The following is a 26,210-nucleotide window of genomic DNA, read 5'->3' as shown; positions in this document are numbered from 1 at the left end:
AAACTACCACCTTAACAGCCTGGGAACAGCTACCTTTGTTCAACAAGGTAAATACAAGCACATCCTCACCTGATCACTACAAGAAACAAGCAAAGGTTTTAAAAACTAAAATAAATACACCCTTTCTTCTCCACTTTGAATTGTAGTAAGGTTTCAGGCAAGTTAATAAAAGTCCAGGTTACATCCGTTTCAGCCGTCCCCAACCTGCTAACAACTTGATGAGTGCTGCTCTCCTTTATTGTAGCAGCAGTAACTGAAGATCAGTAGTAGCTGCCTATTTAAACCTTTGCCCCTGAAGAGCATGATTTGCGTTGGCAGATCTTCAGGGCTGGTTTCAGATTTTGCAAGCAGCAAAGAGTATGTGGGAAAGCTTGTGTCATAAGTCCAAGAAAAGAAAACTATTGGCCCTGGGAGCAGGCCAGCCCACTCAAGAGGAACGAGAGGAAAGGCTGAAGATCCAAGCATGTTGGGTCTAAAAGAGGTGGTACAGGAAGGGTCAGGCATCCAAAGGGGTGTTCAGTGTTGACTGAGAGGCAAGTTCAAGTGACAGCCCACCAGGCTTCCTTGCATCTTAAGAAATGCTCTCTCTAGTGCTTTCTGGTTGAACTTAGTACCTCAGTCTCTCAGCAAACACTCCCATTATGCAGGAATTGCTGCCTATTCCACTGAGACAAAAAAATATAAAGAGTTCATCTGAGGTACTGTCATTACCGTACTTCAGAGGAAGTTGTCAGAACAGCTACTTTTACAGCAGTCCAAAGGAAATAAAGAGGAAATGCCCTTCAAAGCCAATGCAAAGTCCCACAGCTCTCTAATTAAGGAAATGATGGGACTGCAGAGGCAGGAGCAGACAAAAAGGTAAGTCTGGGATCTTCTAGTAGATCTCAAGGTGGTTTGCAGTAGACCAGCAGTATTATTAACAAGTTAACAACAAAATGATTTCATCTGAGACAGTTAACATAGTTGGTTTTCCTCAAGGCTTATTGGTGCTTTTTAAACTATTTATGTGTATGATTTATATACTGAACATTAAAAAACTACGTTTTTCTTTATGTCACTGGGTAAAGCAATATGCATATTAATAATGCTACTGCATACAGCAATAATTAGGAGAAAATATAAATCCTGGCAATGGTTAGCAGGGAACACCTACTGCAGGATATGAACAAAATGTTGAAAAGAGACTTGACTAATCAGTTTATTTCAATATTAAAATGCACCAACAGATATCGAGTGCAATAGTTCCTTCTTCCGCAAGCAAATCTGCTGCAGGAAGTAAGAAAAACTTCAGTCACATGAAGATCGAACACTTATAATATAAAGGCTTTTGCATTTTCCTCCCTCTTCAAAACAGGAAAATGCATTAGCAAAGCTCTAACTTCTTTCCTTGCAATTATGTGTCTATGCATTTTGCATTTGAGGCTGAATACCTGTAAGGCAGCTTTTCATTCAGTGTGTACTGACAGTTGCATTCTTCTGCTGTGATTATCAAGTTCTTTTTGCCTTTCACACTTGCAGGACCTTTTTTAAAATACAAACTTTGTCCCAAAAGAAATCTAGGAAATGGGAAGTGAACCTTGAGTGGAGTTACTGAGACTTAAATACATGTCTCTTTTCTCATGAGAAATAACTTTTATTGAGTGTGTATAGCTCTGGACTTGCCCACTACCAGAATGCAGCCCTTGAGGGCTTTCGACTGGGTTAATGCCTCAGCCCCAAACAGGTTCCTCACCTTGGTTTAAATCCATTGCTTCTCCTATTCCTCCCCTAAGTTGGACACTTTGTCTTGAAGAACATCCTGAAAGGCACTCTTGGTCCTCAGAGCAGGTGTAGGGAACCTATGGCCCTTCCGACGCTGCTGAACTATACCTCCCAGCAGCCTCAAGCTAACATGACAAGTAGCCATGGATACTGGGAGGTGTAGTTCAGCAACATGTGGAGGAGCCAAATGTTCCCCACACCTACCTTAGAGCAGCCTTTCCCTTCCAGATTCTTCCAACATTCAGGCTCATGTCTAGGTGTTGGGAAGTTCTGCCACTGTGTTACTTCCAGGGCAATTCAGGCTTCCTCTGTTCCAGTAAGTCCCAGCTCTAAGGGAAGGATGCTTGGTAGATAGAGAGAGGCAAAAACAGCACCATGTGTACACCCTGAGTCCTACTAAGAGGTGTCCAGGCAGGGTGTGTGTGTAGAGGTTAGAGGAGAAAAGAGGCGGAAATACTTTATGATCACAAACACTTGTGGACCTTAGAAACCCAGCATAGGCTTTGATTTCTAGACATTAGGCAGAGCAAATCTGGCGATGGGACTGCCTCATTAGCACAGCACAGGAGCGAAAATACAAGCTGGCCCTGCCTCCTCCTGAGGGAATGGGCAATGCCAAAGGATCTAGAATGCCCCTGCATACTCTACCAGAAAACCACTTTTTAATCCTGGCCTCTCACAAGGCAATACGTCACAGTGCCCCAGAAAACCATGGGGTCTCAAAGGGTAAGTATAAAAGTTCAGTAAATCAATATACATACATACATATATATAATTTGACTTTAATTTACATGTCTCAAACAGGATAGAAGGCAAAGGCTTTTCTACCCTGATAAGGCAACCGTGAACTATGATAAACCACAAGAGAATCAATCAAGGGAGAAGAAAATTCTACACAGGTTTGTAAAAGCTGTACTTTGTCCCCTTCCCTCCCTCCCCTCCCTCTCCCGCCCACACACTGAGCTCTGTTTAGAGTCCATCTTTACCACTTTTTCTTGTGTTCATCCATGGAAACCCCCCCAGGTCCCAACGCCACAACAAGCAGCAGGCCACCTATGACAGACATGGTCTGGAAAAAGTCATATTTGAGAAAATCGTGGAGAGGCCTGTAAGTGGGGACGCTCCAGAAGGCATTCTGGATCAGGTTGATGATGAAAAGCCAGATGACTAGGGTAAGAGCAGCAAGCTTGGTCTTGAAGCCAATGGCTACCAAAATGATAAGCGCCATGCCAAAGATGTCCTGGAAAATCTAGGGAGGAAGACAAATACCACGCTTCAGTTTAATGCATTCTTTGCTTCAATGGCTGGTGTCCCCAACTTGTTATCAACAACAGAGATGAGGCATGCACCCAAGTAAAACAAATGTTGTGACCTCCTCAATACATTATGAAAATGTGTACGTATTTTCTTATTTGACTTAATTTGTTCTAGCTCTGTGATTGCTAAGAACAGGCAAGGTGTTATGTAAGGTGATGCAACAGCACTCTCTGAACATTTGCTGGCTTATTCAGCCCAGTGGTGTTTGAAAAAGACCCCAGAGTAGAAGAGAAGTCTAGTCTAGCAGATTCTCCATCCCCAGGTAAGTGACAAGGCTGCAGCAAAAGCCAAACTGAGTAGTTTCCTTTATTAGTCAGGATAATGTCTTAAATTTCAAGGGCTTGGTCTATTTACTATCCAGTGGTGAGGTAGCACACAATTGCCCAACTGAGTTTGTGCTTATTTCCATAGAATACCAGCCAATTTTGCAGACAGAGAAAACCCAACCAAGTCTTGTAATAGTGGATGCCACTCACAGTGAAGGCGCCAAGTTCGAAGTGCAGGAGTGTCATGAACATGAGAACCAGGAGCAAGCGCCCACCAAGCTGCATGTACTGCCGTGGTGAGATATCGTCCATGGTAGGGACTCCAGCAAACATGGACTTCCCCTCAGAACGAGATTCTGCAAGTAGCAGGAGCAGCCCACCTCCGAGAGCCAAATTCCTAAGAGGGAGAAAAAACATAAGGGGCTCAGACAATTTGGAACTGGGATCTGCAATGGAGGAATCAAACAGCATATTCTGTAACACAGTAGCACTCATCACCTGGACCTTCTCATGATTCTGCTGCTTCCCTAACCCCACAATTTTTGCCTTCCTAACTGCTGGGATGCACCTGGTGCTCTTTTTCCACACCTCTAAATGACATCTATAGCAACTCTGGCCTGCTTGACTTAATTACTACCACTTAAAACCCCCTTCTGAGAGTCAGCAAACCTAGTTTACCTTACTTGATACAGGTATTTTTCTGTAACCTAGATTACAATATCTTTCTAGTAGATGGCTGCCAATTCACTCAGTGTTCTAAGATAACCCTGGCCAGATAACCCAAGGAGGTGAGGATTGGATATTCTTCCTGCAACCACTTCTGTGATTTAGCATAGACAATGAGAAAGTTCTCCATACTGGGCTCCTCCTCCAGTTTAATTTTTAAAGCCTTGCCTCTTAACTTTTGCCAGGACGTGGCTCCTGCCTTGCCTTCGGCTTTTATGGTTGGAAAGAGGCTGCTGGGTTCTTTATGGGGAGAGGGATCCTGCTTCTTCTGTGTTTTATTTGTTTGGGGTTACACGTTTTGCCTTTGGGGGGAGCATTCTGAGCTTTACTAAGTTTTCTTTTTTGAGATGGTGTCAGGGGTTCAGGAGCAGAGGCGAGGGCAAGGGAGGAAACAGAGAGCGAGGGGGAGGAGGCAGAAGAAAAGATGAGTGATGACGACGACCCGAGATCTCCGAGTCTTTCCAGTGAATCAGAAGATTCACAAAAAGGAGCACCAGTGGCCAGGGCAAGGGGGGAGACTAGGGGGACACCCCAAGAAGATAGAGCCAGAGGGGACTCAGAGGGGAGCAGTTGGAAATCGGGACCAGCGTCACCGCCAGAGAGCAGGGAAGAGGAAGGGCGCCAGGGATCAAGCGCTGGCAGCTCACAACAGGAGGGAGGGCACGAGTCAGGAGTGGCCACACCTCCATCGGGGAGCGAAGAGACGGTTAGACGGAAGGTGGAAGGTTGGGCGCGCGCGCCAAGTTCAAATGCACAGGAAGGTGGCGCAGTAGGCAGCCCGGAAAGGGAGCCAGGTCCTAAAGCCCGGCGCAAGGAGACAGGAGGGTCCGGGGGGTCAGCGTCAGAAGAATCCCGGAAGGAAGAGACCCCGGGGGGCAGAGGGACCCAGAGGAGAACTGTCAGGCGGAAAAGGTGGAGCAGGGCTAGGATATTAAGTTGGTGCACAAGGGGCGGAGACTCAGACGGAGCTGCGCCGATCTAAGCATAAGACGTAGAGTTGCACGCAGCAGCTTGAGAATGGAGACTGTAACTCAATAAAGACTTTTATTTAATGATCGCTGGCTGGCGTGATCCTCTGTGAGCTAGGATCTGGAAGCAACCCTGACAGTAAGCTCCGTCTCTTCAAATTGTGGGCATCCACGGCCTCGCGGAGAGGAGAGAAAGCGGGTGCCTACTAGCGAGCTCACGAACGGCAGACAATATGACGGCCGAACAGCAAATAGCGGAACTGAGAGAAGCAGTGTCACGACTGAATGCCGAGGCGCTGGCATCCAGGAAGAGAGAGGAGGACGCAGCTGCCGCCTACAGGGATCTCCAGGTCAGGTTGGATGTGCTTACGAAGCAAGGGCAACAGACACCCAAACCAAAGGGGATTGGGTTGGGGAGACGCACAGGCGGTCTGGTCTCTCACTTCGATGGGAATTTGCAACAGTACCCCAACTTTAGAGCAGACGTAATGTGTGCACTGCAACTGCTGCACAAAGACTTTAGAGATGAACAAGAGAAGGTGGGGTTCATTATGTCCCATTTGCATGGAGACGCTAAAGCATGGCTGCGCAATTTGTGGAGAGATAAGGATCCTGCGCTCCAAAATGCGGACGCCTTTATTAAAGCGATGGATGGGTGTTTTTTATCAAGCATTGACGTGGATCTTGCCCGGAAGGAGGTGCATGGACTAAGGCAAGGGAGGGCCAGCGTAAGGCAGTACCATGCCCGCTTTTTCGCTTTGGTCAGTGCCCTGGAATGGGACAGAGATTCGGCCCCTGTCAGAGACCTGTTTTGGGAGGGCTTGCACAGCTCGATTAAAGATGAGATTGCGAGGGGGGAGAGACCCCGGACCACGCAGGAGGTCGTTCAGAGGGCGCTGGCGGTGGGGGTGCGGCTGGAAGAACGCCCATGGAGCAGGGACGAAGGGCGTGGAGGGCGCGAACCACCCAGGGGCTCCTCCTTCCTTCCCAGAGAAGCAGCGCGTGCGCAATCCACGCCTCCGCCCGGAGGAGGGGCAGAACCTATGGAGGTGGGAGGTGCAAGGGCTCAGTCAGCAACCAGAGCCCTAACACCGGCAACAGTGAAAGCGAAGCCTCCTAGAGGGAACAGGAAGTGTTACATCTGTGAGGAGCCAGGGCATATGGCGAAAGAGTGTCCCCGGAGGCTCCACAAGCACACTGCAGCCTCAGCAATGGTAACTGGAGCAACGCAGCAAGGAGAACCACAGCAGGGAAACGACGCAGTCTGGCTGGAGGAAGAGGCACTGGGGCCCAGCCAGACGTCTCAGTGAAGCAGTCCCCAGAGATTTTACAGCCCATGGACCCCCTCCCGCCCAAGCCAGTGGTAAGGCTCACCGCATCTCTCCAGCTGCCCAATGGAATCACCATGGACGTGCCAATCACCATCGACTCCGGAAGCAATGCGGACTTTATAGGGCAGGAATTTGTCGACCGGCACGCTATACAGTTGCTGCCTGCCACGCTGCCCCTGCAGGTTGTCACGGTGGATGGCAGAGAGCTGCTGGGGGGGCAAGTGGTGAGGCAGACGCCGCCAATGGTGATGCGACTTGGGAATCACAGGGAAGTCATCAGCTTCAACGTCACTCAACTATCGGACACGCCCATTGTATTGGGTATGAGTTGGCTGGACAAGCACAGCCCGACGCTGGCTTGGTACCAGAGGCAGCTGACCTTCGGCTCTTCCTTTTGCGCTGAACACTGCATCGTGCCCCGGCAGGAAGGGGAGGAAGAGGAGTCACAGCTGCAGCTCGCTCGGCACGCTGCAAGCGGTTCCCCACAAGTACGCAGAATTTTTGGAGGTTTTCTGCGAGAAGGAGGCAGACAGGCTACCCCCCCACAGACCATATGACTGCAAAATTGACCTGCTGCCGGGGGCGGCGCTGCCCAAAGGGAAGCTGTATTCCATGTCTGAGGACGAACTGCAGGAACTCAAAGAGTTCATAGATCATAATTTGGAGCGCGGTTTCATCCGAGAGTCCAGGGCAGCGGGGGGCAGTCCGGTATTCTTTGTTAAGAAGCGAGACACGCCCCAAAAAAGACTCGTAGTGGACTACCGCATTTTGAACAGTGTGACCAAGCCATCGGACTTCCCCATGCCCCGAATCGACGACCTCCTCGCAAAAGTACGCAAGGGCAGCGTGTTCACTAAGTTGGACCTGCGAGGGGCGTACAACCTCATTCGCATGCGGGAAGGAGATGAGTGGAAGACAGCCATGTTCACGCCCCTGGGCACCTACGAATATAGAGTTATGCCTTTTGGATTGCAAAATGGCTCCCACGTTTTTCAAGCTTTCATGCATCACGTGTTGGCGGGGCTCCTCTACAAGACGTGCGTCTGTTTCTTGGATGACATCCTGATCTTTTCGGAATCGCAGCAGGAGCATGACAGACACGTCAGGGAAGTGCTGAGCAGGCTGCAGCAACATAGGCTTTACGCCAAGCTGGAGAAGTGCCAATTCGACGTAACGGAGGTGGATTTCCTGGGCTACAAGTTGTCTGACAAGGGGCTCGCCATGGACAGCGCCAAGGTTCGAGCGGTGTTGGATTGGAAAAGCCCACGCAACCGGAAGGAGGTCCAACGGTTTGTCGGCTTCGCGAACTTCTATCGCAAGTTTATCAAAGGCTTTGCTATGCAGACAGCGGCCATCACGGACACGCTCAGCTCCAAGAAAAAGAAGTTCATCTGGACAGCGCAGGCGGAGCAGTCCTTTCAGGCACTCAAGCATCTCTTCGCGTCGGAAGAACAGCTGCTTCATGTCAACCCCAGCAGGCCGATGAGGGTTGAAACAGACGCCTCAGACAGGGCCATCGGAGCCGTCCTGCTGCAGAAGGACCCGCAGGGGGTTTGGAGGCCGGGAGCGTTTTACTCCAGGAAACTCAGCAAGTCCGAACAGAACTACACCATCTGGGACAGGGAGTTGCTGGCTATTCATGCAGCATTCAAAGCATGGAGGCACTTCCTGATCGGAGCCAAGCACACGGTGCAGGTCTGCATAGACCACAAGAATCTGGAGCACTGGCGCACGGCACAGTTCCTGAACCAGAGGCAAATACGTTGGGCTGAGTTCTTTGCGAACTTCGACTTCCGAATAGAGTATGTCCTGGGGGACACCAACGTCATGGCGGATGCGCTCTCCCGGAAGCCACAGTATCTGGAGGAGGCAACGCCAGCGACCGCCATGCACATCTTCGCACCGACAGTGTGGGCGTGCGCTGCGGCGACAGTTGACCTGGAGGCGGTGCGACGAGCGTTGCAGGATGACTCTTTCGCGCAAGCTAAGATGGCAGACGTGCACAGGGGCACGGCAGCGACCGACGAGTTCCAACTGCGAGATGGATTGCTCCTCCATAAAGGGGCCATCTATGTGCCGGGAGACGAACTTCGTGCCAAGGTACTGCAGCAGCTGCACGACGCGCCCACTGCCGGGCACTTTGGCAAGGAGAAGACAGTGGAATTAGTCGCCAGAGACTTCTGGTGGCCCGGAATGAGAGGGGAAGTCGCGGACTACGTGGCGAGGTGTGACACCTGCCAGAGGGCCAAACCAGTACACAAACCGCCGGCCGGACTGCTGGAACCGCTGCAAACTCCGTGCGAACCATGGGAGAGAGTGGCCCTAGACTTTGTCACGGATCTGCCCAGTTCGAGGGGCAAGACGGCTGTGCTGGTGGTGGTGGACTTGTTCTCCAAGATGGCACATTTCATTCCGTGTGCCAAGGTGGCCACGGCGGAACAAACCGCCAAACTGTTCATAGATCACGTGTTCAAGGTTCACGGTCTGCCGCGGTCTATTCTGTCCGACCGAGGGCGGCAGTTCATCTCGAACTTCTGGCAGAAGCTGATGGGCTTCCTCAACGTCAAGATCAACCTGGCGTCGGCTAGACACCCGCAGACCAACGGGCAAGCGGAGCGGGTCAATGCCATCATGCAGCAGTACCTGAGATGCTATGCAAATCAACAGCCGGCGACGTGGGTGGATTACCTGCCTCTCGCCGAGTTCGCCTACAACAACACGAAGCACGTGTCCACGGGGGTCACGCCGTTCTTCGCCAACAACGGGAGGCACCCCAGAACCTTCCCGGGACTGGAAAGACGGGGGGAGGGGGAGCCGCAGACAGCAGATGCGTTCGCGTCGGAGTTGCAGGAGATCCACGATCAGCTGCGGCGGCACCTGGAGCTGGCTAAACACGCATACAAGGTACAGGCGGACAAACACAGAAGGGTTGGCGAAGAGATCCAGGTGGGAGACTGGGTCTGGTTAGCAGCCCAAGCAGTGCCGGCCAGGTCGTTGGCGAAGAAGAAACTAGGGCATAAACAACTGGGGCCCTACCAAGTCGACGAGCAGGTCAACCCGGTGGCTTTCAGGCTGGCGCTTCCGGAAGGTTCCAGGATGCATCCGGTGTTCCACAGATCGGTGCTCACTCCCTACAAGGCACCGCACAGGTTTCAAGAACCAGGAACGGTGCCGAGTCCGCTCCGAGAGGAAACCGGGCAAAGGGGAGTGGCACAGGAGGTGCGCATCAACGAAGTCACTGAGATTTTGGACTCCAGATGGGGGGAAGAGGGGGTAGAATACCTTCTCGCTAAGGAGGGCACCCCGGCCAGTGCCAACAGCTGGGTGCCGGGCTACGCTTTAGACGAACCTCTGCTCAAGGAAGAGTTTCATGCCCTCTTCCCACATAGGCCAATGCCAGCGGACTTTTTCGACGACTGGCTTTTCACCCCCACGCTTTCAGCCAGCACGTTCCGGGGGTTCGACTCGGATGAGGAACCGACACGAGACGCCCGTTCCCCGGAGGGGTCACCCTCGGGATCTGCTTCAGAACCCTCGTATTGGTGGGATGATCGACCAGAGGAGCAGTGGCGCAGAAAGTGGCTGGAGGGTCCAGGACGAGCAACGTCTCCAGAAGGAAGCGAGGGAGAGACGGACATGGACGTTTTCGGGGATGACCCGGGTTTCGAGCACGGCGGCACAGAGATGGAAGCAGAGGTGACCGTCGTCGACGAGAGCAGGGAGGAAGAACCGGAAGAATTCAGATGGAGGCCCGCCACGGGAAGCGAACTGTACCCGACATTCGTCCCCTTGACACGGCAGCACCCAGCTCCCGCACCGGAAGGAGGGGAGGGGGGAAGAGGGGGCTTCGAGGGGGGGATGGATGTCAGGGGTTCAGGAGCAGAGGCGAGGGCAAGGGAGGAAACAGAGAGCGAGGGGGAGGAGGCAGAAGAAAAGATGAGTGATGACGACGACCCGAGATCTCCGAGTCTTTCCAGTGAATCAGAAGATTCACAAAAAGGAGCACCAGTGGCCAGGGCAAGGGGGGAGACTAGGGGGACACCCCAGGAAGATAGAGCCAGAGGGGACTCAGAGGGGAGCAGTTGGAAATCGGGACCAGCGTCACCGCCAGAGAGCAGGGAAGAGGAAGGGCGCCAGGGATCAAGCGCTGGCAGCTCACAACAGGAGGGAGGGCACGAGTCAGGAGTGGCCACACCTCCATCGGGGAGCGAAGAGACGGTTAGACGGAAGGTGGAAGGTTGGGCGCGCGCGCCAAGTTCAAATGCACAGGAAGGTGGCGCAGTAGGCAGCCCGGAAAGGGAGCCAGGTCCTAAAGCCCGGCGCAAGGAGACAGGAGGGTCCGGGGGGTCAGCGTCAGAAGAATCCCGGAAGGAAGAGACCCCGGGGGGCAGAGGGACCCAGAGGAGAACTGTCAGGCGGAAAAGGTGGAGCAGGACTAGGATATTAAGTTGGTGCACAAGGGGCGGAGACTCAGACGGAGCTGCGCCGATCTAAGCATAAGACGTAGAGTTGCACGCAGCAGCTTGAGAATGGAGACTGTAACTCAATAAAGACTTTTATTTAATGATCGCTGGCTGGCGTGATCCTCTGTGAGCTAGGATCTGGAAGCAACCCTGACAGATGGGTATTTTTGGTGCCTGTAAGTTTTATATTTCTAGATGTGCCACCTGGCTTATAACATTGAGAAGCCCCACTCTAGGACTTGTAAAATACTGAATAGTCCACAGCCCAAAGGGCTGAGTCATCCTTTCCCCAAGGCTGGCAGTTTTCCTCTATCGTAAGACTCTAATTTTCCCCAAGAGATTAGAGAGCCTGTTGTTTTGTCTCCCGACATGTGCTTGGAGACAGTAAGCAAAGACTCAGTGTCTGCCCCCCTAGGTCATGAATATAATTGGAAATGGACCTTTGATTCCAAGAACCCCTGAAAATAGGGCAAGTGTGAACCCTATCCTCATAGGGGTACAGAAATGTTTATAAAGATATTTTATTTTAGATTTTGGATTCTCAGAACCCCGTTTCCTAAGAAGAAGTGTATTTACTATCTATTGAACTAATCTGCGTCGAGTTGAAGCTTTTGTGAGCCTAAGCAGTTATGTTTTGTTTTTATAAATTACTGTTTTGGCTTTATCAGAGAAGCTGGGGCACCTCCAAATGCCTAGAAAATGAGAATTGTGTGTATTAATTATTATAAATAAGTTACCATTTGGACTAGTGGAAGCAACTATCTGAGAGTGCGAAACAGAGGTTTATAAAAAAAAAACCCTGCTTGGCTTTTGGCACAATCAAGACAGCATCTTTATGCAATAAGGAACAAGGACCTCCCTTTGGATTATTTTTTTTATGAAGAGAAACCTCTTCCAGCCTGCCAAGCATTTAAGGAGGGGCAGCTAGAGGAGGCCACTTGCAGACCCTGTAAGCTTTTTGTCTTTATACAAGAATTAGTATGGTCACTTTTTCAATCTACAGGGACTGGTGACAACACTGTGGGAGTTCTGAGTGAAAGGAGCTTGAGTCAGCGCACAGTTGTATGCTCATGAAAGAGATTGCCTATAATGCGGGTGGTCACCATGACATTATCAAGTTGCACTATGTTGCTGAGCATAGCATCACTGGCCGGTAATCTTAGAGGTGGGATTATGTGCAATACTGCTTCCTTTCTCCCTTTATAAGCAACTTGTTTCCACCATCAAACTAGCAACCAGCCTCTTCTTAGGCACACGAGTCAACCCTCTCTAACTTGTATAAGCATACATGAAGGTATGTGGGTGTGAGAGAATGAGAGAAACATTTCCCATACAAAAGGTGAAGAACATCAAAATACCCCATCATGAATCCTCTGTGGAGTTACAACACAACATGCCTTCTGGTTTTAACTCACCTCATCAAGAACTTGAGGTCCCATAAAATACTGTAGGCAATTGTCTGAAAAACAAGAAAGCAGTAGGTAGTGATGAGGACACCATCATTAGTTTAGCTCAAGGGCTCTACATAATCTCCAGATTTCCTGGGATAGGAATGATTTCCTTGGCAGCAGCCATGAACAGTTGTTGAGAGTTCCTAGAAAACAGCTTTGGGGGTAGGAGCTGCCTTTCATTGGGAGCTGGTGTGTGAGACTAATGTACACTTAGTTTTCAGGAAGATTCTCAAGAGTGTGTGAATAGGCATTAAAATGAGGAATGCAATTTAATGTAAGCAAGTGAAAAATGATGCACACTGGGGCAAACAAAATAATTCTAAATTTCACATATTGGGGAAATCCAATGTTGGAAGATTTGGGAGAGACAAAAGAAGTTGTTTCTTCACACAGTGCAGTTAAACTAAACCCCCCCACCCCACCCAAGGTAGTGATGGCCATCAATTTGGAGTGCTTTAAAAGAGGATTTTTTGGGGATGCGGGTGGTGCTGTGGGTAAAACCTCAGTGCCTAGAACTTGCTGATCGTATGGTCGGCGGTTCAAATCCCTGCGGCGGGGTGAGCTCCCGTCTTTCGGTCCCAGCTCCTGCCCACCTAGCAGTTCGAAAGCACTCTTAAGTGCAAGTAGATAAATAGGTACCGCTTTATAGTGGGAAGGTAAATGGCGTTTCCGTGTGCTGCGCTGGTGCAGGCTCGCCAGAGCAGCGATGTCACGCTGGCCACGTGGCCCGGAAGTGTCTCCGGACAGCGCTGGCCCCTGGCCTCTTAAGTGAGATGGGCGCACAACCCTAGAGTCGGACACGACTGGCCCGTACGGGCAGGAGTACCTTTAAAAGAGGATTTTACAAATTCATGGAGTATAAGGCTATCACTGGTGACTAGCCACAATGTCCATGTTCTGCCTCCACTGTCAGTCCGTGTGCCTCTGAATACTGGATCCTGGGAATCACAGGTGGGCAGAGTGCTGCTATGCTCAGGTTCTGCTTCTGCACTGTGAGAACAAGATGATGGACCAGATGGACCCTTCCCTGATCCAGCAGGGCTCTTCTTACATTCTTAGTGTAGTACAATAAATTATCACTAATGTACAATGAGAGTGGTAGCTGAGTGTTTGTCTGCTGAAACAACGAAGAGTCTTCAGACGCCTTAAAGACGGGGATTTATTGGCGCAGAAGCTTTTGTGGCCTATTGCTCATTTTATCAGAAGTATGAAGAGTCCTGCACCAGATGTGTACACACACAGGTACAGAGATAAGAGGTTTGCAAACACTGAGGCCAGGGAATAACTGAATGCAAGAAATAGCAGAAGACATTTCCCTGTTCCAGGCATAGCTCAAATGTGTACAAGCTAAGAAGAGAGTAGTCCATTCACAATGACAATTAATACTATCTTTCTAGTCTATGGTTGCTGTTGTGACTAGATCAGTCTCTTCTTATCTTGTAAACTAGGGGAGACTAACCTGTGACTCTCCAAATGTTGCTGGACAACAACCCCTATCACCCAGACTACGGGAAAAGTTGGCTGTGGCTAATGGGAGTTTGAAGTCCATCAACATTCGAAGTGCTGCAGGTCAGCTACCCCTATTCTATGCAACTGAACTTTGCAAAGAAATACTGGACAATTACTGCTGTCCTTTTGTTTATATTTATTTTTTTCTTTTTGCATATTATATCAAGTAGGATAACACTTTAGGCATCTAATGAAGTAGACTATACTCCAGGAAAGTATGTATCACAATCAATCTCCTAGACTTGGCACACCTACTTTGCTGAAAACAACCAGAAAGTAGAATAATACTTTTGAACAACTTGCTCACGAACTCAAGACTTGCCAAATGCTGCACTGGACTCATGGAATTCTGTATTTTGCCTTAAAGATGAAAAAAATGTTTTGCAAAGAGAAGCCATCGAGGAAGAATATTGGGTCAAAAATGTTTGATAATTTAAGACTAAAAATATAGTTAATAAGCATCGTTTTTATAGTTAATGAACATTGTTTTATTGAAGCTTATTGGCAATAAGCATTGAATTGTTACCATCCGAAGTCTTTTACAATTGATATTCGGCAATAAATACAGAACTTCATATACCGGTAATTTCAGTATACCTTAAACCTTAACATTTTATTCCTATATGGCTCCATCACTACTTCTGTTTTGGAGGGTAGATACAACTTTTCTGTTTAATCAAACCTCCTGCTTTTAGACTGCTGTGAATTTTACTGCTTTCTATTTTGTTTATATTTTATAGTGTTTGTTGTTTGTTGATCTGAACTTTAGGAAGGAATAGAAGCATGTAAATAACTGTAAAGAAATGAAAACATGATCCTCCTACCCTAAAGCAGCTTGACTGGATCCAAGCATATCTTTTCACTCTGGGATCTAGATCTTGTTCCTTACACTTTCAACTCACCTGCATGAAAACGATTCCAAACAGGCCAAAGCATGCGTAAGGGACAAACTTTCTGGCGAGAACAAGCACACACCCAGCTAAAAGAACAAGAGAGAAGGTGCTTCAGGGACAACAGAAGAATTGCAACAAGGAAACAAAATACAGAAAGTGTTTTCCACATGCCCATTTCCTACACTTGTCCTGAAGCAACTTTAAATGAAGAATATGCTTCCCTCTTTGGTCCGTCTGGTGCCAATGTCAAGTCTCATTCTGGTTCCAGGTTAAGACCTGGTAATTTTCTCAGGCGTTTATAAACTGTTAATTTTCCAAGTTACTATTATAGGGGTTGGCTGCTCTGTGTTTCAAGATTACAGTTATTTACTGTTCACGTAAGTAAGGAAGCCATGAACCACCTTATTCTGCATGAGCATGCCCAAATATTAAGATCTTCTTTGGAGGACAATTCCTGAATTCCTGTCTTCTGAAGTGAGGCAGATGGAGAATGCTACTCTGCTGTGGTGCCTGGGTTGGAATACTTTCCACAAGGAAGCGTCTCTGGCACTGGGTGGATCTTTATATTTGCTCAGCCTTTTTAGTTTAAACTGTTAGGTTTTATTTTTTTTATTCTGGAGCTGTAAACATTTGAGGTTACTATACTATCTTAGTGTGTCTAGTTTCAAAGATCAGGGCTTTGACAAATTTTATGAAAACTAATGCTGTTTGATGTAAACATGAAACCTAGTCCCTAGTCTGCGTTCTAAATTTGGCCCTCAAGACAAATCACTCCCTGAAAGTTCTAGAAAGAATGCTAACATGTACTTGTGTCCCACCTTTGGCAGCAAGACCTATGGAGGATACCAGATCTGTGCCAGTCATTCTCCACCCAGTCGCCAAAGGAAGAAGCCCTTACCTAGCTGCCCACACATGTTGATTAATACAAAAAGTGTGGCTAAGAGTGCACCACTTCCCCACGACATGTTGATGTAGTCTCGTTGCTCATTCCACTGGAACCACATCCTGATGCCATCCTCCAAGAAGGTGCTAATCAGGCAGAGGTGAGCCAGATGAGGTAGGTAGTGCTTTGTCACACGCAAGAACTGGAGTGAAAGAAATGCAACATGAGAGACAGGACAGTGCCCCTAAATGGCTGCAGAAATGAAGGTCAGCCTTGCCTCCACTTAATACCAACTTTGTCCAAATGATCTCTGGGTTCTTCTGCTCCACAAGGTGGCAAATATATACTACATATGTTCAACATCTGGAAGGCCAATTTATACATGCAAAAACAAGCTACTGATGTTATAACTTGGTGTACTGGTCAAGTGTAGGTCACTCCAAACACTTTCGATTTCAGACCTGCTCCTGAAACATGTAGAGAAGTGAAACTAATCTCTTACAGAGTCTGAGTCTGGTACTACTTATTATTTCCCCTCATATCAGGAGACAAAACAACAATATAGATTCTGCTGCTCACGGTAAATCCAAATGCTAAATCTATCTGTTTGAAGATGTAGTGGCTCCCGACTTATTTATTTTCTCTGCTCCCCACCTCACCTCTCACACACAAAATTCCTCTCAAGCAGCAGTCTGTAAACTTTTTCTTTTGCAAAGATAACTTAAAATGGCTAGTGGCCTTGATGGACTACTTAATAAACTTTCCCCCCTTCATCACCAGCAACAGCAAAACCAGTTTCTGTTGATGTTGGCATCCATCTGTCTTAATTGACAAAGGAGTGTCTCATATATAATGAAAATCATGGGACCTAGACCAGGGCCTTGTTAACCTGTTCAGCCTCGAATCAAAATGGCCTTTGGCTATGTTATTGGGGGGCAGGGGAGGAAATCTAATGCAGGGCAAATACAGATATCCCCAACTGTTCTGCATTATTCCACAGACTGCCTGCATCAGGAGAGCCATCTATAGGGGGCTGTGGGGCCGGCCAGCCCCCAATATTTTCAAGGTGACAGCCCACCATCCCCCATTCCACAGCAATCCTTAAAAGGACGCACCAGGACAAAATGCTTGGCCATGCCACGTCCTTCTGGGGGTTGCCAGGGAAGCGTCAGGGCGAAACTTCGCCCCACATGCCCCTTTCACAAAGGTAAGGTGGCTGGTTGAGGATGGGGGGTGGCAGGCCGAGTCAGCATGACCGGGTTGGGGGCATTGTGCGTGTGATATTATGCACGTGTGATGGGCTCCCCAGTATTGGGCGCAACTCAGCCCGAATGTACCTTTCAGGGAAGTTTGAAACTTCTTCTCTAGAGAACCTTTATGTTCCTTTCTAGACTATGATTGGGATAATTAATTATCAGACCACTTAATGTTCACTTTCCACACTATTTCCCCAGCTCAATGCTTTCTGGCTGAATAGAAGAAGTGTGCTTGTCTAATCTGTGCTAAAAAAACCCAGGCCCATATTATTCTCATAAACATGGCCTATCTTGTCTGTCCCCTTGTAGAAAAGCCAATAGATTATTGTTTCCCAATCCAGCCAATGAACCACATACTGTTTTCCCAGTGTTAGAAATTCTCCTCCAAGAAAGCCAAAGAAAACTCATGCGCACAAAACAGAAATATTTTTGGAGATCCCTAACATGGAATAAAACTCTACAATCAATTAATTATACATGTAAATTCCAAGCACCTTCATTCTGCTTTGGCTACTTCTTGGGTGCTGTTGCTCGCTCTGTGATTCCTCTCTGCATTAAGATCTCACTATCTTTACAGGCCTAGAAAGCAAACAATGTATTCCCATGTCATGGGAGGCTCATTTGACCATAATAAAACTAGGTGGTAAATTTGAAACTAATATTTATCTCTTCCTAACTTCCCACATAGGGTTGTTGTGAGGGTAAATAATAAATGTAAACTGAGAAGCACCATGGAGATTGTGAACAACGACTACAGCAACAAGCTGGTAGCATAACTGTTGTCTGCAGGGTACCATGACCCTCATAATTTCCTCCAAAGAGTAGCAGAACCCTGCAGAAAAGATTTTGAGGTGCCCCAAGAGGAGAGGAGAGGGAAGATTTGCTGTGTGAACTGAACTTTGCATCCACAACACTGATTACACCCGGTGTCATTCAAAATTGTGAGCCCTAAAGGGATATAATAATAATAATAATGATCTGTCGAGTTGCAGCTCGGCATCCAAAGAAAAATCAGTCTCACACCAAGATAGGTTCCGAAATATGGCTGCTCATAGGGCTAATGCAGCACAGCTTTTATTGTGTGAAATCAGAAAGATACAAAATACAAGCCAAGCAATTTGTTTCTAGCCAGCAGATAAGGACCTTCATGCGAGCATCAGGCCATGCTACGTTAACCAATCATATAGGACAGCACGAGCTGTTCACGCGCTGTTCATGCTCCAAGGATGCTTCTAGCTATGAAATCACCCTGCAACAATAAGAACTTTGCTCATGCTTTCATGTACAAGCAATCATTTTCCCACATGTCCCCTTTTCTTGTTTATATTATTAGAGGAAAAGAGGGACCATCATTCCAAATCGTACACTTCATTGCCTAAGCGTCTACACTTTGCAACATAAACTCCTCTTGTAACCCCTGTGGTGGGCCGTGGTCGGTACCACCATGCAGTGCATTGGGAAATCAAAGAGGGTATGCATTGAATGCAACAACACACCATAATGAAGCCAGCAATACATGCAATTACAATCAATAATATTTTTCTTAACCATAATCCATTAGGTAACCATCAGGGCTGCTACCCAGTCCCAGCTCACATAGGACCACGCTACCAGCGTTCACGTTATACAGGTTCCATTTTCAAACTGCAATGTGCAGCCCTACGTCTCTGAGTTTCCGCCTCTAGCACACCAGCTTAATACCCTAGCCTTGCTCCATCTCCTGCGCCTTTCCTTAACGTCTCTGGGTCCTTCTGCCTGGGGTTTCCCCCTGCTCTCCCCCCTTGCTCTGACCGCTGGCGCTCCCTTCTGGGAATCCCCGGACTCACTGGACAGGCTCGGGGATCTCGGGTCGTCATCCCCACTCATCCCTCCTTCGTATTCCTCCCCCTCGCTCTCTGTTTCCTCCCTTCTCTGCGTCTCTGCTCCTGAACCCCTGACAGCAACCAAGAAAATAAGCAATCCCATGGATCAAAACCTTCAGGTGGATTCAAAGGATTATGGGCTATCATTTGTTCCATATGATCAATAGTAGCAGAGATATTGGTCGATTGATCAGTTATATACATGCAACAATGAGAATGAATTAAGGCACAAATTCCACCTTTAGAAGCAAGGATCACATCTAAAGCATAATGATGTTGAAGAACTACATTTCTTATTTCTGATATTTCTTTGTTAATAGCTTTTTTAAAATCATTTTTCTCAGCAGCTAAAAGGCACTAGCCAAGCATATTTTTTTCGCTTCAAGCATATTCCACTTGCTGTAACCAAAAAGATTGCAACAAGGTCGAGAACAGAGCCCATTGTCGCAGGCCTTGCTAAAGAACCATATTGCAACTTTCTGTCCGGGAACCATGCCAAAGCACAAAAATGAAACAAACTGGAACACACTGAAATTCCCTCACCCCCTCCCTTGCCAAGAGTCCACAATAGTTCCAAGACAGCCCTCTGTACATGCTCAGGGGAACACATCATAGGGCAGGACTCCTGAGGGAGGAGAAAAAAAAAATATCTGGGGGGGTAAAATCCAAGTGATGTCAATAAGGATGAGAATGGTAAATTAGTCCAATGGCTGTTTCTGAGCAACCTGCGTGATATTTCGTAGCTCGATTATTGGCATGTAAAAACCACAATCCAGAAGAAGTCACACAACCATTTCTGCAGATACAGGAGCCCATTTGCTGTAAATAGGTCTGATGTATTGCTCCTTGTACTGCTGAGTCAAAAGTCCAAGCCCAATGAAGCGTGATGACACAGATGGGATGGTTGCTATTAGGAGGCAGCAAAACTGTAATGATGTTTGGTGGTTGAAGTGGCTTCCCAGGGAAAAGGGGGGCCAATGCAGTAGGGGTGAAGATGGCCTTTCAGCGTGCCAGAAAACACTGGAACAGCTGTGGAAGATCCTCTTCCATTGCAGAGGTGATTGTGATCTCGTCCGCTGGATCCTTATGTCCTTTAAGGGCAGAAAATAGTGGAGACAAAGTGGAGGTGGGCAGGTCCAAATAACTCTTTATCCGATTCAGCTGTCCAAGAATTTGTTGTAAATCCACCAGTTTAAGATGACCAGGAAACTGTAGTTGAGGCGTAACTGGAATGGCTGCAGATGCTGTCAGCTTGTGTCCCAGGTACGTAATGCGTAAAGTCCGCTGGATTTTTTCCTTAGCCACTGTCAATCCAACAGGTTGTAGCCTTTGCAGGATTTTGGGACACGGCGGAGGACAAGGCCGTGGCTAGCAGGCTGTGGCTAGCAGTGCCCACTGACTGGCAGGCTTTAAGCATATCAGCAATGGCTATATTTGATGTTGCCATTAGAAGGCGCAGCTCTTGCTTACAGTGCTCATTTGAATTATCAAACACAAGCTGGCGTACAATCGGTTCTTGTGCTGCCAGGTCCTGAACTTGCCGCTTGAAGGTATTATACAAGCGATCAACAAATTGTCCATAGAGCTTTGCAGGGCCTTGTCTAACGCTCCCCCATCGGCCACCGCGCTCAGTTTTGTCATCAGGGACAGAAGCTAAAGCCTCCTGAAATGAGGCTGTGGTGGCTGCCCAATACATAGGATCAAGGGCCAACTGTTGGGCAATAGGAAGAAAATTTCCTCCTCCCGTCAGCCCATCGAGAACATCGGTTTGGGTCAGCATGACGGGGGCTGGGGGTGCAGGAGCAATCACAGGAAAGAGATTTGGAGTATCAGAATCAAAAGGCAGCAACGGAGCGGTGGCACAGAGAGATCTTTGAAGAGGAATTGTAGGAGCGGTGCCAAATGCCTTGGGCGGAGGAGGTGGGAGAGCTGGGGGTGCTGCAGAATTTGGAGAATGCAGGGGAGTGACAGGAGGAGCCGAAGGGAAAATGTCCGGCGGTTTAGGAGGTAGGTTTGAGGCAGGCAAAGCAGGAGCGGGGAGGGCGGGCGAAGAAGTTGTGGCAGCAGCCAGAAGAATGTTTGAAGGAGTTAAGCACGACATAGCTTTGTAGACGTTACTCCAGGCATGCAAAACCTTGACATCAATCTGAGGATGATTTTGAAAGAAGTGTCCAATTTTTTTCCAATCGTCTAACTCCCAATTTCCGTCCTGGGGGAACCAGGGGCAGTGAGTGTCCAGGGCTTTTATAAGGGACTTAAGGTCAGCTTTCCGAACAGCAAGGTTGTTACTGGCCAAAAGGAATTTAAGGTCTTTAAAAATTTTTTTCTGTGGTGCAGAGAGAGACTTTCCCATGATTGCAAGAGTTGCAAAAAGAGCAGGGAGCACTTACCGGAGGGATCCTTAGAAGGATGAGGGAGGCGCCTTTTTGCCCTGTCCGGGCGGAAGTAAGTGCTGATAGGTCCGTAACGTAGTCCAGAATCACATTCACACGGGAGCTCTCACCAGGGATCCACTACGTGGATGAACGACGCGTCTGCAGCCCTTGCCAGGCGAGGTGAGGCTGAACGTTGTTTAACAGCATGAAATCCAAAAGAAATCACACGGGAGCACTCACCAGGGATCCACTACGTGGATGAACGACGTATTGGTGAGTGCTGAATAATGAAAAACAACGTGAAGTCCGAAGGCAGTCACACGGGGCACCAATTGTCGAGTTGCAGCTCGGCATCCAAAGAAAAATCAGTCTCACACCAAGATAGGTTCCGAAATATGGCTGCTCATAGGGCTAATGCAGCACAGCTTTTATTGTGTGAAATCAGAAAGATACAAAATACAAGCCAAGCAATTTGTTTCTAGCCAGCAGATAAGGACCTTCATGCGAGCATCAGGCCATGCTACGTTAACCAATCATATAGGACAGCACGAGCTGTTCACGCGCTGTTCATGCTCCAAGGATGCTTCTAGCTATGAAATCACCCTGCAACAATAAGAACTTTGCTCATGCTTTCATGTACAAGCAATCATTTTCCCACAATGATCCATGCAACTTTACAGTGGAAGCAATAGTGGATGCAGAAAAAGTGTATCCAAGCCCAATTCCTACTTTTTTCTTTCAGTGGTAAAGCAGCAGCTCCCTTCACTGTCCACAAATGATCCTTGCATGGTAGAGGGCCGAGATCAGAGAACATGCTTCACATGATTTTGTTCTACAAATCCAATCTACTACCACCCTTGGATCTTTTGTGTGAGGAAAAGAACTGCCTCTTCAACAGTTGATGAGCCCCTATTTTTCACTCAAGTCCTTAATAAAAACGGTGCATGGTAGGCACCACTTTAGAAGAGGCATCTCTCACATAAGAAGGAATGCTTTTCCTAAGATGGAACCAGACAGGACACAAATAGACTAATTTATCAACTAAGTAACCTTCCCTTCCCATTCTCGAACTTTTGTTTGTTCAAATGCAGATGTGCAGATTTAACTGATTTAATAAAACACCATATGATTGGCGAATACTTCTTTTAATTAAAAATTATGGTTAATTGATGAAGTTTTCTTTTCATTACCAGTTCTAAGTGATATAAAATTCACAGTCTTAAGAGCAACTTCTGGTGTTGCTTTATGTGGAGAACAAGAAGTGCAAGTCACTTCATATTCCTCAGGCAACTTGTAACTTCAAGAAGTTGCCCTCAATGAGGCCCACCCATTCTGCCTTGGTACACGTCACAACATTTATGCTTACCATTCCAATTACATGCAACTGAGTTTACAAACTTGAGTTCAAAAACTCAGTGTTTGTAAACCTCCAGTTTACAAATTATGTTGACGTTTACAAGTAGATAAAACTCATGATCAGAATGGGCCGCAAGGCTGCAATCCTATGAATTTGTCCAGGAATATGCTATACTGAACATGGGAACAACTTTCAATTACAAATACACAGGACACTGATAAACCTGTTTTTCACCAATATAATGTTGTCTGCATTATATACCTAAATGTATCATGCAAAAATTAAATCCACTTATCCAAAATGCCCTGACTGCCAGAAAGATAATCAAGGCACAAAGATAACCAAGGCAACTAAAATAAAAAACGTTTTGTTCATTTCGGCTGACTAATGGACCTGCATTGCATACCATGTGACTGGTTGAAATTGCCAAAAAGGTTAAGAAAAAAACAGGTATTATGTTATAACCTGTAGATGTACAAGGAAGCTCTTTAATAATATATTTTTAAAATGCACTTGATGGCAAAGAGTTGATAAATCCCATTTAATGCAAGAGTGCACACACATAATCACACCTTTTCTTTCCAGATTAACCTGGAAGAATTGTCTTCACTTTGCATAGCTCAATGGACACAATCATTGACACAAATCAGAAACCCATTCTAAGCCTACATATGCATTGTTTTACTCTCCAGTACTTATTTTAATTGCAGCTGTGGACAAAGTACAATGGCCAACTTTATGTAGGTATATTATGCACAATTATTTGATGTATGAAAATAACCACAACACTTAAGTGTTGTTCCTGGTGGCCAAATCAGTGCGGAAATCACTTCCACCTAGTTGGATTCCACACCAGTAATGTCAATATAGTTAAATGTGGAACTTGTGGCTTTTCCTATGTTGTTGGACCACAAGCTTAACATGAGTCAATGTTGTGATACATCAAAAGTAGTATAGTGTCCAGAACAAGGGAAGTAATAGCACTGCTCTATTCTGCCTTGGTTAGACCACAGCTGAAGTACTGTTTCCAGTATCTAAATTTCTCCATGTGTGTTTTGCTACTGGTGCAGTTCCAATTGAAACCACAATGAGATTTCTGGGCACCATTTTGGCAAGTGACATCTCCATCAAGCCAGCTGATTCACACACAGTCCTCCATCATCACATCAAATAAACTAAGTGCAAGACTGAATACTGATATATTTGACTGTGTTGCAGACTTTCCACAGGCCACCTAAATGGAACTCATGAACTACAGTTTAAAAACCTTACTCCATTGTTAATACTATTTCCATTTCAACTGTGTCTCCTTGCATACTGGGCAAATGAATAAGAGCAAACTACATATAGTTGAGATGATAGAATTAAAGAATTGTAGCATTGGAAGGGATCTGAGAGACATCTTGTCCAACCCCCCTGGGCAAACATACATTCCACTGTGGTGGCCGTAACCTAGGTTTAAGGTGCCATTTGGCTCTTAGCTTTTATTAAGTTTCTAACACTGACTGTGCCCAGTTCTGGGCACAATTTAAGGTTGACAAGCTGGAACGTGTGCAGAGAAGGGCAACCAATATGATATGGAATCCAAGTCTGATTAGGAATGTTTAAGGGAATTGGTAAAGAGGAGATTCAGAGGAGGTAAAACAGCCATCTTCAAATACCTAAATGGCTAGGATAGAGCAAACTTGTTTTCTCATGTTCCAGAAGCTAGGACCTGGACCAATCACTTCAAGTTACAAGAAAGTAGATTCTGACTAAACATCAGGAAGAACTTTGTGACAGTAAGACCTGTTTCAACACTGGAATGGACTCCCTAGGGAGGTGGTGGACTCTCCTTCCTAGGAGGTTTTTAAGCAGAGGTTGGGTAGCCATCTGTCTGGTTAGATTTAGCTGAGATTCCTGCATTGCAGGGAGTTGGACTAAATGACCTTTGGGGTCCCTTCCAGCTCTACAATTCTGTGATTCTACGAACTCCTACCCTTTGGAACTGCACCCTTTTCACTGTGATTCTACGAACTCCTACCACCCCTCACCACGCTGGCTGTGACCAAAAGTGGTTGGAATTCAACAACATCTGGGAGGATTAGATTCCACATCCTTGATAAATAAAAACCATGTCACACAGGGCTGGTGCAGCATGAAGCCAACTTTGCACCAGCTCTTGGTACTTCCAGGAGGCTGGGGGAACGATTGTCCACCATGGCCCTTCCCAGCATCGGCCTTTTGCTGCTGCCAGCCTCCTCTGGAGTAAGGATATGGGGGCCAGTTGTATGTCACCTAGCCTGAAGAGAGGACCCTTTTCACTGTAAACTGCATTTTAAGCCAGGCTCCTTGAGGACAAGAAGACCAGTACCAGAAACTTCGCTTTCGCGGTCTCGTTTCACTTTGTCTTTAAGCCTCACTTGTGGTTATCTTCTGTTGTCATTTCTGAATAACTGGCATGCTCTTTATTTGGCAAGTTTTTGGAATGTTTGCGCAGCTCTTTGTGGGGGAAAAGTGGCATATAAGTAAACTCAACCAACCAATCCAATCCTTTTAGTTTTCCCACCCAGAGTCAATTCGCCCATCCGCTCCCTCATGCCTTAGGCTCCAGATCATGCCCGGCGGGATACCTTTTGGCACGTCTGAGGCAAGACCGGCAACACGAGCTTCTCACACACACCCCAGATGCAGGCCCAGATCACCTCACTCGTGCGTGGGCCATGCTAGGGCAGCAAGCTAACTAAGGGGCTGCAGGGCAGGCCCCTAGGCAGGCTTTCCAGCCGCTTTCCACCCCTCGGAATTTGCCGTCTGAGGCAGCTGCTTCGCGCTGCCTCACGGCAGGGCAGGACCAGCGAGGAGAAGCGAAAGCGGCCGTGCCTGAGGAGAAAAGTTCCTCCCGAAAAAGGAGGCAAGCGGCTCACAGGGCTGCCGGCCTCCTTCTCTCAGGAGGACGCCCCTCCCTCGGGCTGAAGCGCCGCCGCTCTGCCCTGGCCTCCGAAGGACCCGGCCTCTGCCCTCCGCGCCCCTCGCCAGCAGAGCGGGCCTTCCACAGAGGACGCTTCTCCCCCTCACCGCCGCCATCTCCCCGCCCGCGAAAGGCAGCGAACGGGAAGGGAATAAAGAAGCGAGGGAAATGGTACCTTCCTCCAGCTCGCCCTCCCCTCCTCTCAGGCAAAGATGGTACAGCCCCCAGCACGCGGCTCATTCGGCCGGCCGCGGAATTCCATCCCAGGAAGGGAGGGGAGGAACTCACCTGATCGGCCAGGTCTTCGGCCGCCCCCATTACATCGCCGCTGGGCGCCATGGTCCGCTGAAGCGAGGCTCGGCCACGCGCGCGCGCCTTCTCTTTCTCCCTGCCTCCCTCCCCCTCCCCCCCCCGCACCTTCCTGAGGGGCTCCACGAGTAAGTGGGCGGAGCCTGAGCTCAACCAACCGCAGGCCGAGCCAGCTCCTTTCCCAACCCCTCCTCCAGATCGCCGTGCGGTTTAAGGCCGCGATTGCTACGGTGGCCGACGAGGCGCTGGTGGCAATCAGAGCTCCGGCATTTACAGCAGCCGACTTTTCCCGCCCTCGCCTCCAGGGTCAAAGGTCGGGGTAACGTCCCTCTGCGTCCACTTGACGCGACTGTCAATCCCAGCTCTCGGCTCTCAGTGGAGGCTCAAGCTGTCTGTCACTCCTACTTTCCCGCCCCCCGGCTCAATGGGTCAGCTCGGCTTCCGCCGTGACAGCGTCTCACCCGCCGCCGGCTGCTTGTTGCCGTGGCAACTTCACTTATGCGCCGACTGGCGAGTCAGGCTAATGCTTGAGTGCC

The 26,210-nt window shown here is 48.0% G+C and overlaps 1 protein-coding gene and 1 long non-coding RNA gene across 3 annotated transcripts; both read right to left on the bottom strand.

The window, feature by feature from the left end:
- Positions 1 to 1,185: 1,185 nt before the first annotated feature.
- On the bottom strand, positions 1,186 to 25,953 carry LOC309522380 (surfeit locus protein 4-like). Of its 2 annotated transcripts, none has more exons than XM_082205612.1 (6): positions 25,654 to 25,953; positions 15,584 to 15,770; positions 14,695 to 14,771; positions 12,248 to 12,291; positions 3,555 to 3,741; positions 1,186 to 3,010 (listed from the first exon to the last, which is right to left on the bottom strand). In XM_082205612.1, the coding sequence occupies exons 1-6, from the start codon at positions 25,702 to 25,704 to the stop codon at positions 2,744 to 2,746; spliced, it is 813 nt and encodes a 270-aa protein (XP_082061738.1). In that variant the 5' UTR covers positions 25,705 to 25,953; the 3' UTR covers positions 1,186 to 2,743. The 2 variants fall into 2 exon arrangements, with proteins under 2 accessions (XP_082061738.1, XP_082061739.1); XM_082205613.1 differs by lacking the exon at positions 25,654 to 25,953 and adding an exon at positions 17,319 to 17,720.
- LOC309522381 lies at positions 22,946 to 24,811 on the bottom strand. The gene is made up of 2 exons (XR_014215082.1): positions 24,412 to 24,811; positions 22,946 to 24,366 (listed from the first exon to the last, which is right to left on the bottom strand). It is a non-coding gene; the product is annotated as an uncharacterized lncRNA (long non-coding RNA).
- Positions 25,954 to 26,210: the final 257 nt, after the last annotated feature.

The sequence above is a fragment of the Podarcis vaucheri genome (assembly GCF_965113315.1).
Source record: "Podarcis vaucheri genome assembly, chromosome: 17".
NCBI lineage: Eukaryota > Metazoa > Chordata > Lepidosauria > Squamata > Lacertidae > Podarcis > Podarcis vaucheri.
This window is presented reverse-complemented; position numbering and strand designations above follow the sequence as displayed.

Excerpts from the sequence above, each read along its gene's own strand:
- LOC309522380 (XM_082205612.1), bottom strand. The coding sequence starts at position 25,704 with ATGGCGCCCAGCGGCGATGTAATGGGGGCGGCCGAAGACCTGGCCGAT. Across the intron at positions 14,772-15,583 it reads CAACATGTGTGGGCAGCTAG|CTGGGTGTGTGCTTGTTCTC; the intron begins GTAAGGGCTTCT and ends TTGTTCTTTTAG. Across the intron at positions 3,011-3,554 it reads TCGAACTTGGCGCCTTCACT|ATTTTCCAGGACATCTTTGG; the intron begins GTGAGTGGCATC and ends CTTCCTCCCTAG.